Source organism: Rhinopithecus bieti, unplaced genomic scaffold, assembly GCF_001698545.2.
Source record: "Rhinopithecus bieti isolate Rb0 unplaced genomic scaffold, ASM169854v2 scaffold_4600, whole genome shotgun sequence".
NCBI classification, from domain to species: domain Eukaryota; kingdom Metazoa; phylum Chordata; class Mammalia; order Primates; family Cercopithecidae; genus Rhinopithecus; species Rhinopithecus bieti.
This window is the reverse complement of record NW_016804545.1, coordinates 2,041,282-2,064,044: the sequence shown is the minus strand read 5'-3', so window position 1 is coordinate 2,064,044 and position 22,763 is coordinate 2,041,282. Positions and strand designations below refer to the sequence as shown.

The following is a 22,763-nucleotide window of genomic DNA, read 5'->3' as shown; positions in this document are numbered from 1 at the left end:
ACCTGACAATGAGGTGATCTGATGTTGATTTCTGTAGCCAGGCAGCATGCTGATGCTTTCTCTCATGGAATGCTTTGGTTTTCTGAGATCTTTAACCAACTCCATCCCTACCTCCGCTAAATTGATCTTTCTCCTATAGCTCCTTGAAGTGAAAGAATACATGTCCTCAGGTTGACATGGTCAGCTCCTGATAATCTAATGGTCTATCTTCAACCCCTTTCTGCTGGGATTTCTTGCCCCTCGAAGCAGCCTTGGGAGGATCTAACAACCCTGGGCCAACTCTACCTGTGTGGCCCACATCTGATCTACCTTTGCCAGTCATCCTTTGGACAGAGTTACCTCCCGGCCACACTTGTCAGCCTTTCATCCTTTCTCCTTGAAGATTCCTTAGATTTCTAAGTGGGACATCTATCTGTTGTATCCACTCAGGTTCCTAAGACACAGATCAATCTCCCTGAGTGGTCGCCCCTCTTGCTTGACTGATGGTGAGAGGAAAGCAATTCACAGGGTGAGACTGGGAACGCTTCAGCGTTTCTCTCCCCATAATTAATGCTCACTCTCAGTCTCTCCAGTCTTTTAGACACAGACAGGAGGTGGGTGGTCAGTTAAGTGTCCCAAACCAGTTCTCAGCAGCTCCTTTCAGGCTGTCTTTAGGTGGTCTGGTTTCTCACTCTGGAATGTGGGAGTGCCCAACACCCATTGTTTTGTGGTCTCCCCTCAAACAGAATTAGGAAGAGTTCTATTTTAGCAATCTGTTAAGAATATAGAGGCTTCAGTTGGAGTGACCACTGAACACTTACCTAGGCATCATTTCCAATGCCTGTAATATTAAGCAGCATAGAATATTAACTATACACTGTTTTGAAGAAGCCTTTACAATGCTTTTATTCAAAACTGGACTGGGTGTAGACTGGCACTATATGTCATGTCTACAGCGCTCTTCAAATACTAGCTTTCCCCCAGGTTGAAAATGAGCACTGTTCAAAGACCTCTTTAGAAAGCTTGATACTATAAATTGGCTAAGGAAAAGGACCTCTTCCTCCATCATCTGTGGCGAGGACCAGTACTCAGGTTCAGAGGTGCTGGCCAGCTGCCAACATTCTGCATATTGTGAATTTCTTTAGGTCCCTGTAGAATGACTTGAGATTCCTAGACCTGATTTCTTTTTTATGATATCATTAAAGTTACAAGAGGTATTTTAAATATCAGTGCATTTATCGTTCTATGCCGTAGAACCATGAGTTTGAGTATCTAGACTTGACTTAGCCCCTTTATGCTGTCTGGATAAAGGAGCACCTGACACACATCTTTCACGGAGATGATTTTTGTTTTGTTTTGTTTTGTTTTTTGAGACAAGATCTGGCTCTTCACCCAGACTGGAGTGCAGTGGGGCGATCTCAGCTCACTGCAACCTCCGCTTCCTGGGTTCAAGCGATCTTCCCACCCTCAGCTTCCTGAGTAGCTGGGACAACAGGCATGCACTACCACACCTGGCTAATTTTTGTATTTTTTTGCAGAGACCAGGTTTTGCCATGTTGCCCAGTCTGGTCTCGCACTGATGAACTCAAGCAGTCTACCTGCCTAGGCCTCCCAAAGTGCTAGGATTATAAGCATGAGCCACCACACCCAGAGGGGAAGTGATATTTAAAAGAAGTTTAAGTCCAGCCCCTGTGCTTGCGTGATAGGGAGGGGACCCATCACTTTCCACTCTCCTCTAGTGAACTAATCAGGATACTATAATGTGTTGAAAACTCATATTGCTATATATTAAAAGTCTTTCATCCTTATATAATCAGAAAAAAATTAAGGGCAATCACTTAGAGGATAGGGGCAGAAATATAATATTGTTTGACATACTGGCTACCTAAGTTGAAAAAGAACCCCACAAATATTCAAAACTAAATTGCTGCAAAACTGCAAAATGAGGGCATTAGAGACCAGTGATTGGTTTTTATTTGTGTTTTAATTTTCAGTGCTTTGCCTGGTACCTGCCATATGGTAGGTTTTTAGTGTTTGTTTTGTTGATGATCAAATAAATTAATTAAGAAAATAACTTTTTTCCAAGCTTGGGCAGATACTGAGAATTAAGAAAGGGACAGTTAAAAATTATATCCCTCAAGTACACTGATGAAACTTAACCTAATGGCTTTGGGCCTTTTGGAAAACCTGTTTATGTTAAACTAGGCAAATGTTACAAATGTTTACATCTTTCAAATAAAAGACTCAGATTCTATAAAAGGAAAAGAAACACAGATAATGAGCTACAAAGACAGAAAAGGGGAATGGACATTGTTTATATCTATTAACAAAGTGGCTTCTGTAGGCCTTCCATTTCTTCATTGCCTGATGGGGGTCAGCAAATCCTCATGTGCTGTTTGGCTATTGGGAAGTTTACACATTTTTTTCAATAAATAGGCAGTCACACGAGCAGGAATGTAATTCCCCCTCTCCATCCAGAGCTTCAACCATGCTCTGAGCAGTTTGCAGTCACATGCCAGTGACCGGCTATCTGCTGGTTGTTGAACCTATTCCGTAAAAGAGAAAACAGATGTCTGCTCTTACTGCCAAGTCCCCGTTCTTGCGTTTTAGGAACCATTCCACACTCACGGGGAGGTTTTTGTTCATTTCTTTCGGATGATGACTGAGTGCTTTATGCTGTGCAGGACTTCCAAGCCTGGCTTTTCTACTCATGTGAACGTTAGTAGCTGTTTATCCCTCTGACAGCCAGTGTGGGATCTAGTTTTCTGCTTTTTATGGAAACCCGTGAACCCCTTCCATGCCTAGGGACAAAGGAGGCCCATTGACCCCATTTTTATGTTTGGTCACCTATAATTGAAAGAATAAGTATTTTTTTTAGACATAGCATTGTAAATAATAAGCCAGTTATGGTTTTCACTGATTTTAAAGATACTAAACGATCCTCATTTCAAGAACCACCACCAGTTATTGCATGTATTGTATATCCTGTTCACAGTGAATGTGTGGTTATAAGAATGCATGGACAACAACTAAAAAGAAAGTAAAATTTAAAAGAAAAAACACCCATGAAATAGAAGGGATTAGGAAAAAAAGAATTCATTGGCACACTTTGTTATTTGTGGCATGGGCTGTCCAGCCCTTTGGAGTGTTCTTCCCCCACCTCCCACCCGCCCTTTTCTGATCACCCGTTCTTTGTGTTTTTTTTTTTTTAATTACTGCAACTTTGTGGGCAATGTTTGCAGGACATGTTGACCATTTGAAAAGAAACATAAATAACATTAGCACTAAAGGTCATCCCAAATGAAATTAGGTTTCTAACTGACAGGGTCGTTGCTATTGAAAACAAGTGCATTAACATCATAGGAAATACTTTCCTGCATTAGTCTACTCTATTTCATTATATCAAAGAGTGGTTTAAGAGCCCAGTTCTTTCTGGGATTCTGATTTATAGCATTTTTTAATATTATTTCCTCATCAGTAAACTTTCAAGTTGAATCAAGACTTTAAAGCATGGCTGGGTGCAGTGGCTCACGCCTGTAATCCCAGCACTTTGGGAGGCCAAGGTGGGCGGATCACGAGGTCAGGAGATCGAGACCATCATGGCTAACATGGTGAAACCCCATCTCTACTAAAAATACGAAAAATTAGCCAGGCGTGGTGACGGGTGCCTGTAGTCCCAGCTACTCGGAAGGCTGAGGCAGGAGAATGGTGTGAACTGTCAGCAGTTACAATACAATGATAAGTATTTCTGTATCTATAGAAAAGGTACAGTAAAAATATGGTACAAAAGATAAAAATGGTGCACCCTCATAGGGCACTTATCATGACTGGAGCTTAGAGGACTGGAAGTAGCTGTGGGTGAGTCAGTGAGTGTGTGGTGAGTGAATGGGAAGGCCTAAGACCTTACACTGCTATAGACTTTATAAACACTGTACACTTAGACTACATTTAATTTATTTTTTAAAATTTCTGGCAAGGCGCGGTGGCTCACACCTTTAATCCCAGCACTTTTGGAGGCCAAGGTGGGTGGATCGATCACAAGGTCAAGAGATCGAGACCATCCTAGCCAACATGGTGAAACTCCATCTCTACTAAAATACAAAATTAGCTGGGCATGGTGGCACACACCTGTAGTCCCAGCTACTTGGGAGGCTGAGGCAGGAGAATCGCTTGAATCCAGGAGGTGGAGGTTGTAGTGAGCTGAGATCATGCCGCTGCACTCCAGCCTGGCATAGAGCGAGACTCCATCTCAAAAAAAGAAAAATTTTTTTTCTTCATTCATGAATTAGCTTATTGTAGCTTTTTTACTTTATAAACCTTTAAATTTAACTTTTTGACTTTTGTAATATTTAGCTTAAAACATATACATTGTGCAGCTGTACAAAAGTATTTTCTTTATACCTTTATTCTATAAGCATTTTTCTATTTTAAAATTTATTATTTATGACCTTCTAAATTTTTATAAAAAACTAAGACACTAACACACACATTAGCCAGGGCTACACAGGGTCAGGATCATCAAGACATCACCAGGTGATAGGAAGTTTTCATCTCTGTTACAGGACCACCATCATATATGCCATCCGCCATTAACTGAAATGTCATTATGCAACTCATGTGCATGATATCACAAGATAAGCATGGCTTATCTTCCTGGAGTGTCAGTGTTACTTACTGGTATTAGGTCAAAAACATTGTTTCTCCATTAAAATAAACTTAGATAGGAAGCAGATTGCAAAATTTACATGACTTTTTTTTTAAAGATAAAACACATGACTTCAAGAACATTTTGCAGCTCTGGCAAGGCTACCTTGCCTTTTGCCTATAGATACATAATTATTCTCCTTGCTTTCAGCACTGCTTAAGTAGGAAAGTTGAAGTAGTAGTGACTGACAAAGTAAAATCAAACCCCTTAGATAGCCTTTTGCAAGCCTCTTGACTTCTGCTTGATCTTCAGGTCCCAAGTCAATGCCATGTCCTCTGAACAAAGTATTTCCTCCCCCATCTACTCTTGAGTTAAGCTTTTCCAAGAGTCTAAAATTTGCCCTACCCAGAATTAACTATTTTATATGGCCTTGTGATTTCTTGTTTTTGTTAAATTAGCTGTTTTTACTATTGCTGATCATGACTCAAAAGTAGTATGAACTTTGCTATGGAGCAGAGGATGGGAATTTGGGCAGATCCCTATTGGACTATAGATGACTTGGTCCAGAATCCTTCATGTATCTCTAAATTGAATTATTAGCAGTAATAGTTTCCTGCGCAATAGTGTGCCTGAAATGGACTCCTAAAAATAACAGTGGAGGAGAGGTCGGTTATTTTTAGAAACACTGTAAACAAATGAGAGTTGTGGTTCCATGAGGGCATTCTCTCCAACTCACTAGTGCCATTTCCAGATCTGCCAAGAAGGGCTTGGTGGGATCATGTCTGGTCTGCACAGATTGTCCAAGCTTCAGACACTGTTTTCAAGCATCCAAGGTGACTTTGGTGTTCTGAGGTTCTGAGTACTTTAAAAGGACTTGAGCAAAGAAAGTAGCTAATAAAAATAGGTGTGTTAACATAAATATCTCACCTTCTGTTGGAAATTAATGGACAACACTCTGTTCTGTTTTAGCAACAGGAACAAGATCCTACCAACCTGTACATTTCTAATTTGCCACTCTCCATGGATGAGCAAGAACTAGAAAATATGCTCAAACCATTTGGACAAGTTATTTCTACAAGGATACTACGTGATTCCAGTGGTACAAGCCGTGGTGTTGGCTTTGCTAGGTAAGCCTTGTGCCCTGTCTTTGTTGTGTCAAAACAATAGCTTTTTCTCATTACCTTGGAAAACTAAAAATGACCAAGAAGAGAGAGTTTCAGCTGGGGTTGTGGGAGCAGTTGCACCTTAAACTTAAATTATGTGTAAATACCAGACTGCATTTTTCCAGATCTTTTGCAAGTTCATTAGAATTCATGAAGCTGAGCACACTAAATATTTGGGTCCTCATGGAAAGGAACTATCACATGAGCAAAAGTTCTGAATGGGTGTGTGTCCTTAGATCAGGATACTTCTAACTTTTTAAAAATAACAGTCAGTCTCCTGAATTCAATAGATAAATCATGTTTTCTTATTCGATGGAAATTTGATTCATCAGTAAAGTCAATGGGTTAGGTTTTAAAATGAAATATGTAAAACATTCAGAAAAGTAAGACAAGGACATGATACCTGTGTAACCACCACACAGATATGACAAATACTAACATTTTATAATTTCTGTTTCAGATTTTTTTTTTTTTTTAAAGAAATAAATCGAGGCCAAGCATAGTGGCTCATGCCTGTAATCCCAGCACTTTGGGAGGCCAGGCGGGCAGAGTTCGAAACCAACCCGGCCAACGTGGTGAAACCCTGTCTCTACTAAAAATACAAAAATTAACTGGGCATGGTGGCAGGCGCCTGTAATCCCAGCTACTTGGGAACCTGAGACATTAGAATCGCTTGAACCTGGGGGATGGAGATTGCAGTGAGCCGAGATCACGCCACTGCACTCCAGCCTGGGCAACAGAGCGAGACTTAGTCTTAAAAAAAAAAAAAGAAAGAAAGAAAATCTTATAGGGGCTGCACGCAGTGGCTCACACCTATAAACCCAGCACTTGGGGAGGCCAAGGCGGAAGGATTGCTTGAGCCCAAGAGTTTGAGACCAGCCTGGGCAACAGAGCGAGACCCTTTCTCCACAAAAAGTTTAAAAATTAGCCAGGCATGGTGGCACATGCCTATAATCCCAGCTGCATGGGAAGCTGAGGCAGAAGGATTGCTTGAGCCCAGAAGTTGGAGGATACAGTGAGCCATGATCATGCCACTGCTCTCCAGCCTGGGTGACAGACCTCTCCCTCTCCCAAAAAAAAAAGTCTAGTTATAACTAAAGTGCCCTCTACTCCTTCCATCTAATTTTTATCTTTTCTCCCCAGGAAAAAAAAAAAACACACTTCAGAGTAGTGGTTATTTTGGTTTCTGATGGAAAATACTAAATAGAAAGCTCTTTGATTTTATCAAAATTCTAATCCAAAGCTGATTTTATATGATGCATTAATTAGAAATTTATTAATACCGTGCAATAACAAATAATGTGTACATATTTTAAAGTATTGACTTTGATTTTATAGGAAGAATTTCTGAGAGTTTACTTTTATACACAAATGACAGTCACATCTTACCTCAGACCTGTGATATGTCAACAACAAAGCATTATTATTACATGTTGTTGTATATATTAGAAAATTGAGACCAAAAAGGGAACTTTTCCATTGTTACCTAACTGCCAAATAATGAAGCAGGGGCTGGAATTTGGTTCATCTGGATTTTTAGTTCATTGCTCTTTCTGTCAGGCCAGATAATTTTATCATAAAACTAAAATATCCTACTAGTAGTAAGTCACCAAGGCCAGCATCTCCAGTGTATGCTGCACTGGCTGAAATGACGCAAGTGAGTCACTGAATAGCTTAGCATCTTTTTGTCACTTCTGTGGGTGTTCTGAAAACAGATCAAGTTGTATCATTTCTGTATCCAAAGACAGAAATCAATTAAATTACATTGTTTTTTGAAACTATCACTGCTTGTTAAAACTAAGGTGTAACTCTGAGTAGTCCAGGTGTATAGAGTGGTTTTAGTAGATTATTCAGTGTTTATTCCATTAAAGAAAAATAATTTGAAGTAATTTAAGTTCCCAGCAATGTTTCTCAGATACTTTCATCCACCTGTAGGTATAGAATAAGTTGTAAAGTTAGCCTCCAACCTTTACTCCTCCAAAGCCAAGGCGACAAGGTATATAGTTGACTTCACTAAATTTAATTTTAAACCTGAAGCAAATGTAAGAAGCACATAAGGCGCACCCTCTCACTGATACTGGCTGTTATCATGACTTTTTAGTCTGTCACTTTGTGAATTTGTAAAAGCAAAGACAATTTAAAAATGACTAGTATTTTAGCAAGTAGAAAATACCCTAGTATTTTAAACTGTTATTTCTTCAATTCAGTATTATGGCTAACAAAGCTATTGTGTATTGATTTTTCAATTTTACAACAATTAGAATAAAATTATACATTTGATGTACTTGATCTTAAACACTCAATATAATTGATTCTTGCTTTGCTTCAGAATATACTCTTATTGTTATCAGTTATCATTTTACTATAGAAGTACAAAAGTAGCAGTTAGATAAAAGGTAGAATAGACCCTTTATCATATTCACATTTTTACTAGCTTTCATTTGTATCCAAAAAACCTATAAGAATGTTTATGCATGCACAGAACAAGAGGAAAGCTGAGACCTTTAAATATTTATGTATTCTATTTTTATTATAAATAGGATGGAATCAACAGAAAAATGCGAAGCTGTTATTGGTCATTTTAATGGAAAATTTATTAAGACACCACCAGGAGTTTCTGGTATGTTGTTTGTCTGAAACTTTATCAGTAGTCTTCTGTATGATGTATGTTTAACTTTAGCACGTGATGACGTCAGTAGAACAAAAACCCCTCATTTTGCTCTTTAAGATGCATTTTGTTGGATTTACAAATAAGACTTAAAAATTCACCTCTCCCTAGGCATAGACATTGGATGTTTAAATGTTAATGGAAGCAGTGGTAAGGAGCTGGCTTATAAAGCGTTGTGCAATTCACTCCTCTTTTGTTGCAGCAGCCAGCTTCTAAACCACCTTATCACCATCCTCAGTGAACCTCCCTTCATTGGATCATATCCGTTGAGCAGTGTGTGGTACCTTTCTATCCCAGCAGTACCTAGACCTCAGCTCCTATGGCCTTTGTGTCCACTCCACTTTGACCACTTTCTCCCATGGTTTTACATTGTGTTGTCATTACCAAGAACACCACACTTCATGGGTTTTTCATTCTAATGTCACACTTAGTCTAACTCCCACAAACCCTGATCTGAAATACAAAGGGATCCTTCTCTTTTCACTTCATCCTCCTTTACCTGTTTGTTTCTCTTTCCTACTAAATCTGGTCTCCATTTTTGAGTGTTAAAATCATTTCTTAAGTGGCATTCTCCTGTTTCTCGCACCCCATCCCTTGGTCACACTATCATGGCAGAATACTGAACCTGGATTAATCCTGCCATAATTCACTCACACCACTTTTGTTACATCCATGCAGGCAAAGATTGGCACTACCACAAATTAAATGTCTTCAGCTTGAGCAATTGCTCAGCACCACCAGTCCTCACTCAGCTTCCTTGCCCTTCCCTAGCAGCAGTTCTCAATTTCCCCAGCCTGCTCAGTCCCCTCCCTAACCCCCTCCCTAACTCTCAAGTACATGACTTCACTTCCTACTTGATGAATAAAATTGAAATCACCAGGTAGAAATTCCGTCAGCTTCCTGCTCTCTCCCAGCAAGGGGACCTATACCCACATCCAGTCTTACCAGTCTCCTTTCTTAAAGTCTCATAGACAAGGGTTTCAAAGCTGTCCTTGAGATCCCATCTCATTGAGACATTGCTCTACCAGTCACTGCCTCACTCTCCTATAATTTCAGTTTCTGTCTTTTGCTTTTGTTAATTTTTTTTCAGCAAAGCCAAGAAATTTGAATTTCAGTTACTGAAATAACAGATATCTAGCAAGACTAATTGGTGAGGAAATGGGGGAAATGTGCAAACAAGTAACACTAGGAACAAAACTTGTGAATGTAACTACAATAGACATTTTTAATCACAGGATTCAGTGAACAAAAACTGTGAACTACTTCATGCCAAAAATATTCAAGAAGATAGCCATTTGTGCTTGAAATCATTCAAGTCTTTGCAATCTAGAAACTAAACTAAGCACCCTGGTTTTTTACAGCACCTTCTCATGTCAACATTTTAAAGTGTAGTCTTCACTTCCTTACTTCCCATTTATGCCTCAGTTCTCTCCAATCTGACATTTCCTGGTGTGTGGTTGAAATTCCTCTTGGTAAACTTGCAGTATTAGTTTGCTAGACAGCCATAACCAAGTACCACAAGCCGAGTAGCTTAAACCATAGAAATGTAGTGTCTGAGAGTTCTGGAGGCCAGAAGCCCAAGATCAAGATGTCAGCAGGTTGGTCAGAAGCCCAAGATCAAGTTGTCAGCTTCTACCCAGACACCCAAGCCAGGCAATGAGGGAAGGATCTGTTCCAGGCTTCTCTCCTTGGCTTGTAGATGACTGTCTTCTCCCCGAATCTCCTCACAGCACCTTCCCTCTTTGTCTGTCTCGTGCCCAGATTTCCCTTTCTTAGGAAGACCGCAGCCTTATTGGATGAAGGCCTACCCCCTCGCCATGATCTTGCTTTAACTTTGATGACCCTGTCTCTAAGTAAGATCACATTCTGAGGACTGGGTGTTACGACTCCACACAGTTCAACCTGTAACTCTTAATTCCTGATGACCCCATCTGGAGAATTTCCCCTCTTTTTATCCTGTGTCTGTCTGCTATATGTATTTGGGACTGCTGACCCCTCACTCATTCATCAAGTGCGTCCTCCTTTGACTTCTTTTGCACCTGTCTCTGTTTTCTTCCCATCTTATGTTAATCCTTCTCTTTTGTAAACTTGTTTCTTCTATTTGCTTTTAATTGTTAGTGTTGCCTTGAATTCCATTTTTGGCTCAGGATTCTGATAATTTCATCTACTCTCAAGGTTTTAACTACTACTTATATTCATAGTCACTGATTCTCGTTCATCTCTCATCCAGGATGAGTTTCAGACTGCCTGACCTCAGTTACCTTACATTCATCCTCTCCAAAACTACACTAGTCCCCCTTACCTCACTTTCCATCTAATTCTGCTCTTCCTCCTGTTTTCCTACTCTCAGTTAGTAGAAAGAGTATCCACCCAACACCCAAGCTAGAAACCCAGGACTGGACTCCCCTGCCTCCTCTGTCCTTTGTATCTCACATACAAATAATCATTCAAGTCCCTAAATTTTTCTTCCTGATTATTTCTAGAATCTACCTTCTCCGTCCCTTTCTCCTACCACTGCCTAGTTTAATTTCTGATCATCTCTCATCTGCACCATTGCATCAGCCCTATTTCTTCTTACCTCTCTAAGATATTCTCCCTGACTGTAGCCAGAGAGACTTAGATAAAACATACACCTATGTGTCACTTGTTAAAAATCCACCACCTCTCAGTTAGAAGGAAAGATCGAGGATTCCTGGAATGGCATGGAAGGCCAAAGGTGACAGGAGCCCTTGCCTACTTCTGCAGTCCTGTCTCCCTCCATCCTCTGCCCTCCTGCTTACCCTCCTCCAACATTGATATTGGAAGGTACAATATCAGTGTTGTACCCTCCAAATGTTATTTCCAAGACAGCGTGCTGCATCATTTTTCTTGGCTTTCTCTCTCATGGTTTCCAATGGCCCAGATCCCTTTGGTTCCCTTTAGCCTGGCTGTCGCTTCCGCAGCCTTCAAGACTCTGTTTAGGGCTTGTCTCCTCCCTGCAAGGACCTCCTCTGACCCAGCTGGGTTCTGCTCTGTCTGCAGATGATCACCTTGAGGACACCTCCCTGTAGTGTGGCATTTAACATGTTTATATGTGTCAGTCCAACTAAACTAGAAGCTCCTTGAAGGTAGAAACTCTATCTTCAGCTTTTTGTTTTCATGCCCACCACAACATTTGAGCCATACTATGCAAAAACAAATATTTGTTGGTTTTGAATAAATTTTACTGCACTATAACTTAATAGTTATACTATGTTCTTAACAAGCTGGACTGTGGGGGGAAATTGAAATGTCTTCTGATCTGATTTGCAGCTAGCCGCTAGCACACTGCCTGCCAGAAAGGAGAAAGTTTCAAAATTTGGAAACCACATCACCTTGCTTTGAGGGGGAGGTAATGAAATTGTTAAAATGGGGAAAAAGAAAAAAAGCCACATACACCTCGTCCATCTTTTCCCCCCTGGAATTTTAGTCATCTTATGCTTAGCCAGCATAATACATCTGTAATTCCACTTCCCAATCTGTATCCCAGATCAGCAAGTCTTCACTGATCCTTAGGTCCATGTCAGCTAAAAGTCCCACTTTCCAGCTTCTGCCTAAGCATACCCAAGGGTTAAAGTTGAGGTTTCACTTAGTGTCAGGTACAGGTCTTGAGAGGGAGCCTTTAACTGCTACCCTGGCCACCTGTTTGTGGGAGTCTCAAGTGGATTAGCCATATCAACAAGATTTATCCCAAATATTCAGACTGGGAGAGCAGACACTGGCACTCATCTCTAAATGGGGGAGGAGTCTCTAAAGTGAGCACCTGCCACAGAATCCACAAGAATTAGAACAGAGTGCCCCATTTGCCAAAGCACAGATTTTCTCCACTTTTTCTATGCAAAAATATGTACACACTAAAGTTAATAGATTCAGTGACTTGAACCTAATTAAATAACATAAAAAACAGGTCAGACCCAATCCTGAAAGGAAGCACAGAGGCTATATAGAATATTTATCCCAGTTTTTCATGTGAGAGACAACCAAGAAGCATTGAGGTGTTTTGAAGTTAGATTCATTCCAGCCAAAAGTCATTGAAGTGAGCATTTTCACCAAGGCTGTGCGTGTATAACGAGTGTTTAGTATTTATTCTGCTGTAGCTCCACTGTTTTATCTTTAGCTAGATGACTGATGATTACCATTAGAAATTCACTTTAATTTTCTGTATTCAGTTATGTTTCATTTCATAGAAAAACTAACTTGTATGTGCAGTTCCACAGGCTACACCTGAACTTATAATACTAAAACCTGAAAGCACACTGCATCTGTGGCTGTATCTGAAGTTGAACTGCTTCCATGCACAAATTTGGAGCATAAAATATAAAACCTGGAAGTAATTATTTCAAGAAACTCAATCTAGTGGAAAAGCTTCCTTTTTTTTGTTGTTTTTTAAGTTAGTATTGTTTTCCCATCAACATCAGTAGAGTTAAAAAAAATGGAAAGAGAAAATAATGTTTCTAACTTCAGCCCAAGTAAAGACAAAGGAGAAATTTTGTACATGGCAGCCTTCTGTAAACCCTACCCTGTCAGCCTCCAGCATTGAGCACCTGTGCCCAGCTGGTGTTTTCTTGCTTCTACTGTGTCAGCCTTTGCATGAGCAGGGCCCCACACATTAGTCCCTTGAAGGGACTATTCCACCTACTTGTGACCACCTATTCATCCACCTACTTGTGACCTCTTTGCTTTCTTAACTCATTCTTGTGTGCAACAAGGAACGTTTGAGAAGGAAAAACATGTAGGCCACTTTTGTTTTGATGGTTTATCTGTCTAAGATAAGATCTTCCATGTTGAAGGAATGGTTTGCTAAATTAATAACAACAAAAGATCTTCAGTTCCTCGAGTAAAGTAGATCTCAGGTTGTCACAGATCAAGATTAGACATTCTCTTTTTTTCTCTAAAGAACTTCATGGTTTTGTCATTGGTGTTTTCTTTGAAGGGTGTTTGCAGACTACTGGTCACATCCATTCAAGGGAAACAAAAGCCCTAGATTTCTAAACCACATGTAAATGACCGTAGGATCCTCTTCACCTTTAGCTAGTAGAAAGTAGTTTCTTCCAAGCTGTGCCAAGTTGCAAATGAAACACAAGAAACAGATGAGTTCCTTCTACATTGAGAGCATTACTGCAGGGGTACAGTTTTTCAGTCAAGCTGTTCTCTTTGTTCTGAATTAGCACTTAATTTTGTGCCATTTTGAATGTGTAATGATCTTTTAGCATATAAGTCTTGGTTGACAATTAGATTACATGTTCTTTGAGGGCAGGAGCCATGTTTTCTTTTTAATTTTGTGCTGGACTCAGGGAGCTTTTGCATCACCCTACCACCAGAAGTTACCAACGCGTTTCTAAGAGCATTTTTCATGCAGAGCTCCTCCCGAGAATCATTGCTATGTTGAGGGCCTTTTGGATACCACCTTTTGCACAGGAGGTTAAATTGCCTTTAGGCATGAATTTTAAATGTATAATGCCAACTTGGAAGCACACTGTCATAGTGAATTCAGCTTTTCCCAAAAAGCAAGTACTCAGTAGACTTGAAAACGCACAAAGAATGTGAAAGAGTTTTCAACTTCTTTGGATGGATTTATTTTTTCTTTTCTTCCTTTCTTTTTTTTTTTTTTTTTTTTTTTTTTTTTTTTGGTTTACATGGTGACTTCAGAATTCTTTTGAATACTAGTTTGTGTATTAGATACCGTTCTTTCTTCATATCCCCTGAATGGATACTCCATAGCATCAGTTTCTCTGTGGAGGGCATATGATTATTATCATGAGAACCAGATAAAAAACAACAATATTGTCAGGCAGGGGTCAGTTGAATGAGCCTCCACTTGAATGTTTGCATAATGTAGTTTCATTGCTAGGTAGATATAACATTTTATAAATACAGTCAGAAGACGGTTTATTTGATGATGCAAGTTGTTTAGCTGGCATAAGCAGAATTATCTAAGATGATTCCTGTCAGAGTACTTGGATTCTTGCATGGCTGGCAGTTTGCCCATGACATTGGAGCCAAGTACGGAAAAGAAACCCACATTAGACACAATTCCCGAAAGATACTTTCTTAAAATGAACAAACTGAACAATGAACTCATCCTAGCTGTGACACTCTTAAGGAAGGTTCTAGATGGCTAAGCAGGAGGAAGGCAGCTATGCACATGAGCTGTCACTTATATACTGCCTGCCCTCATGCCAACATATTCTTTCCATACCCGGGTGGCATGGCTGGGTCCCCTATGCCAGCCGTGTCCCACTCTGGCCTGGGGCATGGCACGTAATATAGCACATGGTTACAGTTTTGTAAAAATCTAATGTACCACATCACAATTTCTAGTGCGGTCTGCTTTCTGTAATGCTCTTTTAAAATCTTGTGCTTTTGTGTCTGATGTCACCATATTTTAAAAGAGGCTTTATCTTTTCTTATAGCAGATGTTTCTTTAAATGTATATTATAGTTTGTTGGGGTAAAAAAAATAATTGCTTATGTGGCTTTTCCTTCTGTCTTTCCCCACCCAGTCCTGCATTTTTTCGTGAAATATTGGAGGTGGCTTGTTTGTAGTAAGTCAGATTTACTTGGAAGGTCCCCAACCAGGGTAAAAGAACCCATGGCTTCTTCGTGACACAGTCTAGGTGAATTCCATAGAGGTTTTCAACAACCACTTAATACTTGCTTGATAAAAAATTCCATTATGCAGAAATACTATGGTGGCAGTTTTCTAACACAATGAATGTTAGAAACAGAGATGGGAAGTTTTAGTTATCTAGAACCAGTGTCCAAATTAGGAGACATGCCTCAGGCAAAAACACTGAAACACATGATCATGATTCAGTGGTTTGTCTAAAAATGCTCTCCTAGGACCTTCCTGGAAGAGAGTACAGTCTTTGAGAAGACTAGTGCGTATGGCATGTGAGCTGGAACCATCCTAGAGCTGAGAACAGCTCTAGCGCCCTGACTCCCTGGACAAATGCCTCTCCCCCACCACCACCACCACCTCTCAAAGACAAAGGCTAACAGTGTGTTCAGTGCTGCAGGAGACAGTATGATTTCCCATCTCTCTTTCGGAACCTCTCCATGACATTAATGGAGTGTGAATAAGTCCCTGTTTGCTAAGGGCAGGGAGTGCCTGTTAGATTCTCAGTGTTGCACTGTTATCATTCTGCCACATCGCTCACAGCTTCATCTTGTCACAGAGGAGCCCCAGTGAAGTGCATATGTGTCTGCTGGCGGACTCCCTCCAAAGACTTCAGCTTGTTTTACATCTGCTTTCTGTGTTACTCTGATTTTCCAATTGGTTATGTGTCCAGTGGGGCTTGAAAACCACTCTTGCCCACATTTCATAACTCTGTGTGTATAGTGATATTATGAGGGCATTGTTGTATGCCAGGTAGCAGAAAAGATAATGTTTAGAGGGAAAATTATGACTCTAGTAAAAGGCCTGGAGATTTTCAGAGGTTTTATTGCCCATTTTGTTCCCTTAATATTTCTCTTAAGCATTGTTACCCTTTTAAAACAGAAAATTTTGGTAGCTCTAGGACAAAAGAAATACTTGAAGACATTTGCAATGTCCCTGGTACCTTCAGGATGCAGTCATATCTCCCTCACCCAGTACATACAACAGAACTGGATCTGAATTCACACAGCATCATGAGCTATACCTTTCAAGGGCTATACGCTTAAGAAGAATTGTCGTGACAGCAAAAGCACTGAAACAGGCCTGGGTGGCCAGTGGGGCAAGGGCAGTCTTGCAGATCCAGAATTCAAATTAATTCCTACTGAGGAGGAGCAGGCTAGTTTTTAAAAAGTGACAGGGGCCCACAACCTGAGATGTACCGGTGTTCTAGCCCCACACCAGGCTTATGGTGAGGCTGCCTTCTAACAATTATCACCATCGATCACACCCAGCCTACAGCCAGCCTCACAAATCAGCGTTTTACACCCTTTCACTATCAGGTTCTGCCAGTGAGGAATAAATAGTGGAGTAAGATTTTATTAAAGCACAGGGCTCTTGGGTAGAAGTTGTAGGTGTTATTGTGTAACAGTTTTCTAAAAGGCATTCACCAGTAACTTTATCCTTAACTATAACTTCAACATTTCTTCATTCTGTGAGAAGCCAAGGCAGCAACTCTAGCCAGCTCCTTAAGTCTCTCAGAATCAAATCCCATGGATAACAAGCCAGTCCCCAAGTGTTTAGACCTTCTGAACCAGAAGTGTCCCTCGCCTGAGAATTTTTCTTAATTCGAAAACAAGAGGAGGAGCCATAATTCAAAACTTTGAGCTCCCCCTGTTGCCACAGTAGTACGAACACTAGCTTTTCTAAGCACTTGTTATGTTAACTATAACAATCTTTTGAAATGGGCACTATTATCATCCCCATTTTAGAGATTATGAGACCAGAGACATTGAATAACTTTTCTAGAGTCACTAGCTAGTGAATACAAAAGCAGAATTTTTAACCCTTGGAGACTAATTATGAGCCAGTTAGAATACTGACTAGAATACCACCATACAGTACACCTCCTGCTATAGCAGTTGACACTGGAATTGAAAAAGATGAAGATCCACACACAGATGTTCCTGCAGTGTTTGTTACAATAATAAACTATGCAAATAAAATACTGTGTCATCATTAAACAAGGTAGGGAAGGACCCACAACATAAATGGTAGAAGGAAAGGACCTATCATTGCAAATGTGAAAAATAAATGGCTCTACATAGACCTAGAAAAGTAGTAAATACAGAAAATTAAAATGTTTGTTGTAGTCATGGGAGGTATGGAGTTTTTCTTTCGTATTTAACATGACTTTAATATTGTGAAATCATTGTTTTACTGATACACAACTCTTCGTTGATGGGTTGGGAAGTAAGGTGAAGGAGAATTTCAATAAGAAGAAAACTCAAACCCAGCAGGAGCAAAGCATGACTATATATAATCAGGTAACATGATTGTAACATGACGATATTACCAGTGTTACTCTCTCCTCAAACTGGGTTGAAGATAGAAACACTACCTAAGGCACAGGGGAGGAGGAGAAACCAAAACAGCCATGGGAGGAATAATGTCCACAGAGAAAAGCTGTAGCTCTTCCTACTGGTTGAGTAGGTCAACAGAATTCAGTTAGAAAAGGAGAGGGCTAAAACAGGAAACGATGTTGTGCCCATAAAAAATAGATAATATTTATTGGATCCTTGTTGAAATGTTTTAAAAGCAGCAGCTAGTTCCTTGCATTTTGTGAGTTGAGGAATGTTGAAAGTAGCCAACATTATCAGAAAGGAAGCTAATTACAGTTGCTGAGTGAACTAGTTTTCTACAATGGATGGAGAAGCTTCTATCAAGGGCAGTTTACATTTTACAGTTTTTTGATTAGGATAAAATACAGCATAACTAGAAAGATGGAAGTTTGGAAGTGGCAGTTTCTCCAGCTGTTAACTGCTGTCAGCATCTGACAGGGAAAAGCATGGAGAAGACCTTCATTAGAACCTGCTGAGGAAAAGATCCGTTCTGTTACAAACTCTAGAGAGCTCCAAGTCCTTCCAAGCTGTCTGATAAGTGAGGAGGACTTGCAGATCTCATCGTGAGCTACAGTGCTTACTCAAAGCCGGCATTCTACAAGTGATTTTTTAGTACAAATATCTAGGAAAGACATTGGAGCGCAAATCACTGTAGAGTTAAGTTTCAGAAGACCGGTAAGGAAAATACTCGGTGGAGATGGGCAGCAAGTCAGCCTGAGCCTTATGCATGGAGCTCACAGTCTCTCAGGAAGGATTGTTAGTACCACAAAATCAAGCTTGTGTAAGAGACCATCCCACTCTCAAAGCTCTGTTGAAAGCACTTTGGAGAATCCAGTAACATGATTACCTTAGATGGCTCTTAAGAGATGCCAGAAAATATTAGATCAGTGTTTGCATTGCAGTGTTGCCTGGGGCCTTTAACAAATGCTCAAGGTAACACTGCAGTTGTCAAGCTGTTGGAGATGCATGTTCCTGTTGGTTCTGATGAACAGGAAGATAACTCTTTAGTTTTGGGTAATGAGAATGAGAATCCCTTTACAAACCTAAAAGATCACAACTAATTAAGGGGAAATTTAACCTAGAGTGCTCTGCATATTTGGCAAAATCAGTTGATTTAAGGGTAGGTTATATAATTTTTATAGTACTTTAATACAGGAATACATCTTAAATCACAAAACATTTGTCAGAGTTCTTTGTAATCACTGCTTTGCAGAATAAGGTAAAAAGTTGCTAATCTGGAAAAGTAACCATGCATATAGAAGATTGACAGTTACATATCAATTTTTACGTTAATTTGGCCAAACTTACCTATCACTAAAAGTCATATGACTAGTATTTATGGCGCTTTGTTTTCTGCATGTCAGTCTTCCAGTATCTCTCCCTTGTAAAAAACAACTGGAGTTCAGTTGAAAGGTCCGCTCTATAGAACAAGCTACCATCATGTAGGATCTCCTGATTCTTCAACCTGGAACCTGTATATTTGGTTCCATAAGGCAAACTAGGGACTACTGCTGGTTTGGTAGAAGCCACAGGAGATGCTGGCCAAATGAGGATCTCTCATTTTGTAACAAGCTCACACACATTTAAAAATAAGTGGGTCATGACATCTGTGTGTTTTGTTTTTCCTACCCAAAATTCTAACGGAGATCACCTAACCCTTGCTCGACATCGTGGTAAGACCACATATCAATTACAATAAATCAGGCCCTTTTGTCACCTAAACTACCTAAAAATTTCTTAAATCTTCATGTAATTTGCTTTCCTAGGGCACATGGACAATCTTTGTAATGAATAAAACATTAAGAACTTACAGGGAGAAGCTGTTTCTAGAAAATAATGTCATTCAAGTAAATAGAACAGCAGTTGTCAAAGAAGTACAGTCAAAGCAGTTGTACAAAGAAGTACAAAGAAAGTACTTTCTGCATCAAAAGTATTTTGCTTCTGGGTAGCATTTTTATTGAAAACAAATACCTCTAAAAACAATGCTGTGTTCCATAAATGACTAAATGGGTTTTCATGAGATTAGATACACTCTCTTCTCCATTAAGCTGCAAGCCCCAAGGAGGCAAGGACCCTATTTTATCTACCACTGTATCCCCAACTCTTGTGTACTTGGCACATAGTGGACACTGAGTTAAAATTTTGGTGGTTAAATAGACTAAAGAGAATTTAAAAGAGTTAGAATTTTATATTGCTTCACATGGAATATTGGGGTACTCCCATTTCCCTAAAACAAGCAACCAGCAACTGTCTCAGAAATGTGTCATTTTTACTGGCTGTAATTCTTAAAAAGCTTGTTTTCCTAAGATACGGAATGCCTGCCAGTATACAAACTGTTGTAACTGCTTCCCTTTTTGCTTTTGGAAGGGAAAAAATAGCTTAATGACAGCATAGAATCATGTAGTAAATATAATTTGTTTTTTGAAAGATGCAGCTATATCCTCTTCCATTTGTTTATTTTAAATGATCTATTTGCAAACATGTCATCGCTCCCTTGATGTTTACCTCATTGTTATGCATTTTTAGCAGGCTTTATTGTCACCTGAGATTTATTTTTCTTTGACAGGCCAGAGTCTAGATGAAGGAAAATGTGTTAGAAACACCTTATCCACAGATAGGGACACTTGGTCATTCAGCACATGTTGAGGTTAGGTGGGCACCAGGGTTTGGCTGCTTATCTGCTTTTATTCACACCTGCCTGTTTAGGTGGCCTGCACTGAACTTCTAAAATGAGTCCAGCCTGAAAGAAATTATGCTAATGAAGAAGAACAGCCAGTTGGGATCACTTGCTGAGCCAAGTAACTTCTTTAAAAAAAAAAAAAAAAAGTTAAATTTCAGTCTAGGACGTAGTTTTCATAAACCCTCTAGATAAAAGCACCTCTTTTCAGAGAAGACCCACTATGTGCCAGCACCACCGAATTTGTTATCTTCTCTCTTGCTCTATGAGATTATGTGGAGTCAACATCTTCAACCTCAAATGTCAGTGGATTAACCTCTCTAGATCTGGGCCAAGTACAGATAGTCTCACCAAACACCTAAGATTTTTGTTCCTGACTCTTCATACCCATTGCCCAGTTGTCATTCAGAAGTGAGTTGGCATTCCAACCCATCCCTCCAGAGTGGTTCACACCAGGGAAAAAAGAAGGGAGTGCTAGGCAGCAGCCCAGACAGTTCACCAAGAAGGAGTTACAGTTGGGCTTTTTGTTTGGTTTTGTTTTGTTTTTTTGGCAAAGAAGTGTTGAAAGACACTACTGCTTCCACCCTATCATTAGTGGGTGGGTAATCGTGAAATAAAATAAGAGATGAATTAGGATAATAAGAGGCACAGGAGAAAGGAGTAAATTTTCCACAAGTAATATTTTTCTCTTCATGGTTATTTAACTTTGAAACAGAACTTGAAAGTAGTAATCATGGTTCTACAGTAGACAAAGGACAGAATGTGGGAACCAGACAGGAAGGTGTGATTGCCTTTATTACATTAACTAGAAACACGGAAAAATGCCCAACTTTCGGGAATACACTGCTATTTCCATTGCAGAAAAGCAAAGAAAAGGAAAAGTCACTGGTACCCTATTATGCTGTCTGTAGCTTTTTTTTTTTCTTTTTTTTTAACTCTAATGAGTATATATCCTTGAAAATAGCCTCTACATCTTCTGCTTTTCTGTGTTGGCCTCACGGATTCTGTAAGAAGGATTTATATAAATATATAGATATATAGTAATATATAATTATATTGTAAGTGATATAGTAACATATACATATCTATCTATAGTGATATATAGGAAAGCAATACCCATTTGTATGATTAAAGACCACCTTTAAATAGGGTGGACAAGTATTTTTAGCTTTCTCACAATAGTCGTCTTCACTGACATATCCCAAAAATGAACATATGAGACCTATTTCTATTCAATCATTGATGCAACCAAGATGTAATAAGCAACTACAAAGTCCACACACTTAGGCACTGGGGATACAGTGATAGACAAAACAGTGTTACTGCCCCCATGGGGCTTATCATCTAGAAGGGGAAACAAGACACCAGACAAGTCACCATACTCACCAATTGTTACAAATTGTGAATAAAACTATGTGTGTGAGCAGTGTAGAGGCGGCTTGTTTTCTACTGGGAGAAGTGAAGCGTCCCTCTTAGGAATTATAATGGGAAGCTAAGGGACCATTTTAAGTTGGGAGAGGAGGGGAGGACAGCACAATCCTATTTACATTTGCAGATTATTTTGGTGACGGTCCAAAGGTGGAACTGGAGAGGGCCCAAAACCAAAAGAAATGTGTCTGCTCTTAAGCATGAAAGTGATTTGAAAGATTCCTTTGCTTCCTCAGAATAGTTCTTTAAATGTTCAGAAATAATAACTAGTATGTTTTCTGCACTATGTTTTCACCGTGGACAGTTTTACAAAGGTCTGAGTGAACTACTTTTGCCTTATAGCATGAACACTATTCCTATTTTGTAATACATTTTGTCATCCACATACACATATCATTGTGGTTTCATTTTATTTTCTCTGTTTACTTAGCCCCACAGAACCTTTATTGTGTAAGTTTGCTGATGGAGGACAGAAAAAGAGACAGAACCCAAACAAATACATCCCTAATGGAAGACCATGGCATAGAGAAGGAGAGGTGAGACTTGTAAGTCCTTTCTTGAAACTTTAGTGGGGGGTGTGTGATCTTGAATGCCCACATGGAAAGTAACACAAAAAGGCATCTTGACTTGGCTGCACACTTCTGAAATAGGTGCCAGGATTAAATCTTCCTTTTGGTACATTATAATTCAAATGATGTCAAATTAAAATTCTTTTCATTATATATGGTGATAACAGAGTGATTCTCCAGATGGACCAATAGGTGGTGGAAACAGCTGTGTTTATCAGCTAGCTACACATGAAGTACAAGAGCATTCTAAATTGCTGTAAGAAAAACACAAGTGATTTGGGGGGTATTTTTGGTTTTTGGGTTTTTTTCAGAAACAGGGTCTCTAGGTTGGGCACGGTGACTCACACCTGTAATCCTAGCACATTGAAAGGCCAAGGCGGGCAGATCACCTGGGATCAGGAGTTAGAGATCAGCCTGGCCAATATGGCGAAACCCCCTCTCTACAAAAAACACAAGACTTAGCTCTGCATGGTGGTGCGTGCCTGTAATCCCAGCTACCCGGAAGGTGAGACAGGAGAATCGCTGGAATCTGGGAGACAGAGGCTGCCGTGTTCGGAGATAATGCTACTGCACTCACGCCTGGGCAACAGAGTGAGACTCCATCTCAAAAAAAAAAAAAA

The 22,763-nt window shown here is 39.7% G+C and overlaps 1 protein-coding gene across 1 annotated transcript in view; it reads left to right on the top strand.

Moving 5' to 3' along the window:
- The window catches only part of RBMS1 (RNA binding motif single stranded interacting protein 1), a 219,945-nt gene that overhangs the window by 184,088 nt on the left and 13,094 nt on the right, over positions 1-22,763 (top strand). The window contains exons 5-7 of the mRNA XM_017869142.1: positions 5,594-5,751; positions 8,328-8,411; positions 22,005-22,110. Of these exons, the coding sequence (XP_017724631.1) occupies positions 5,594-5,751; positions 8,328-8,411; positions 22,005-22,110 (348 nt within the window). The remainder of the gene's footprint in view (positions 1-5,593; positions 5,752-8,327; positions 8,412-22,004; positions 22,111-22,763) is intronic.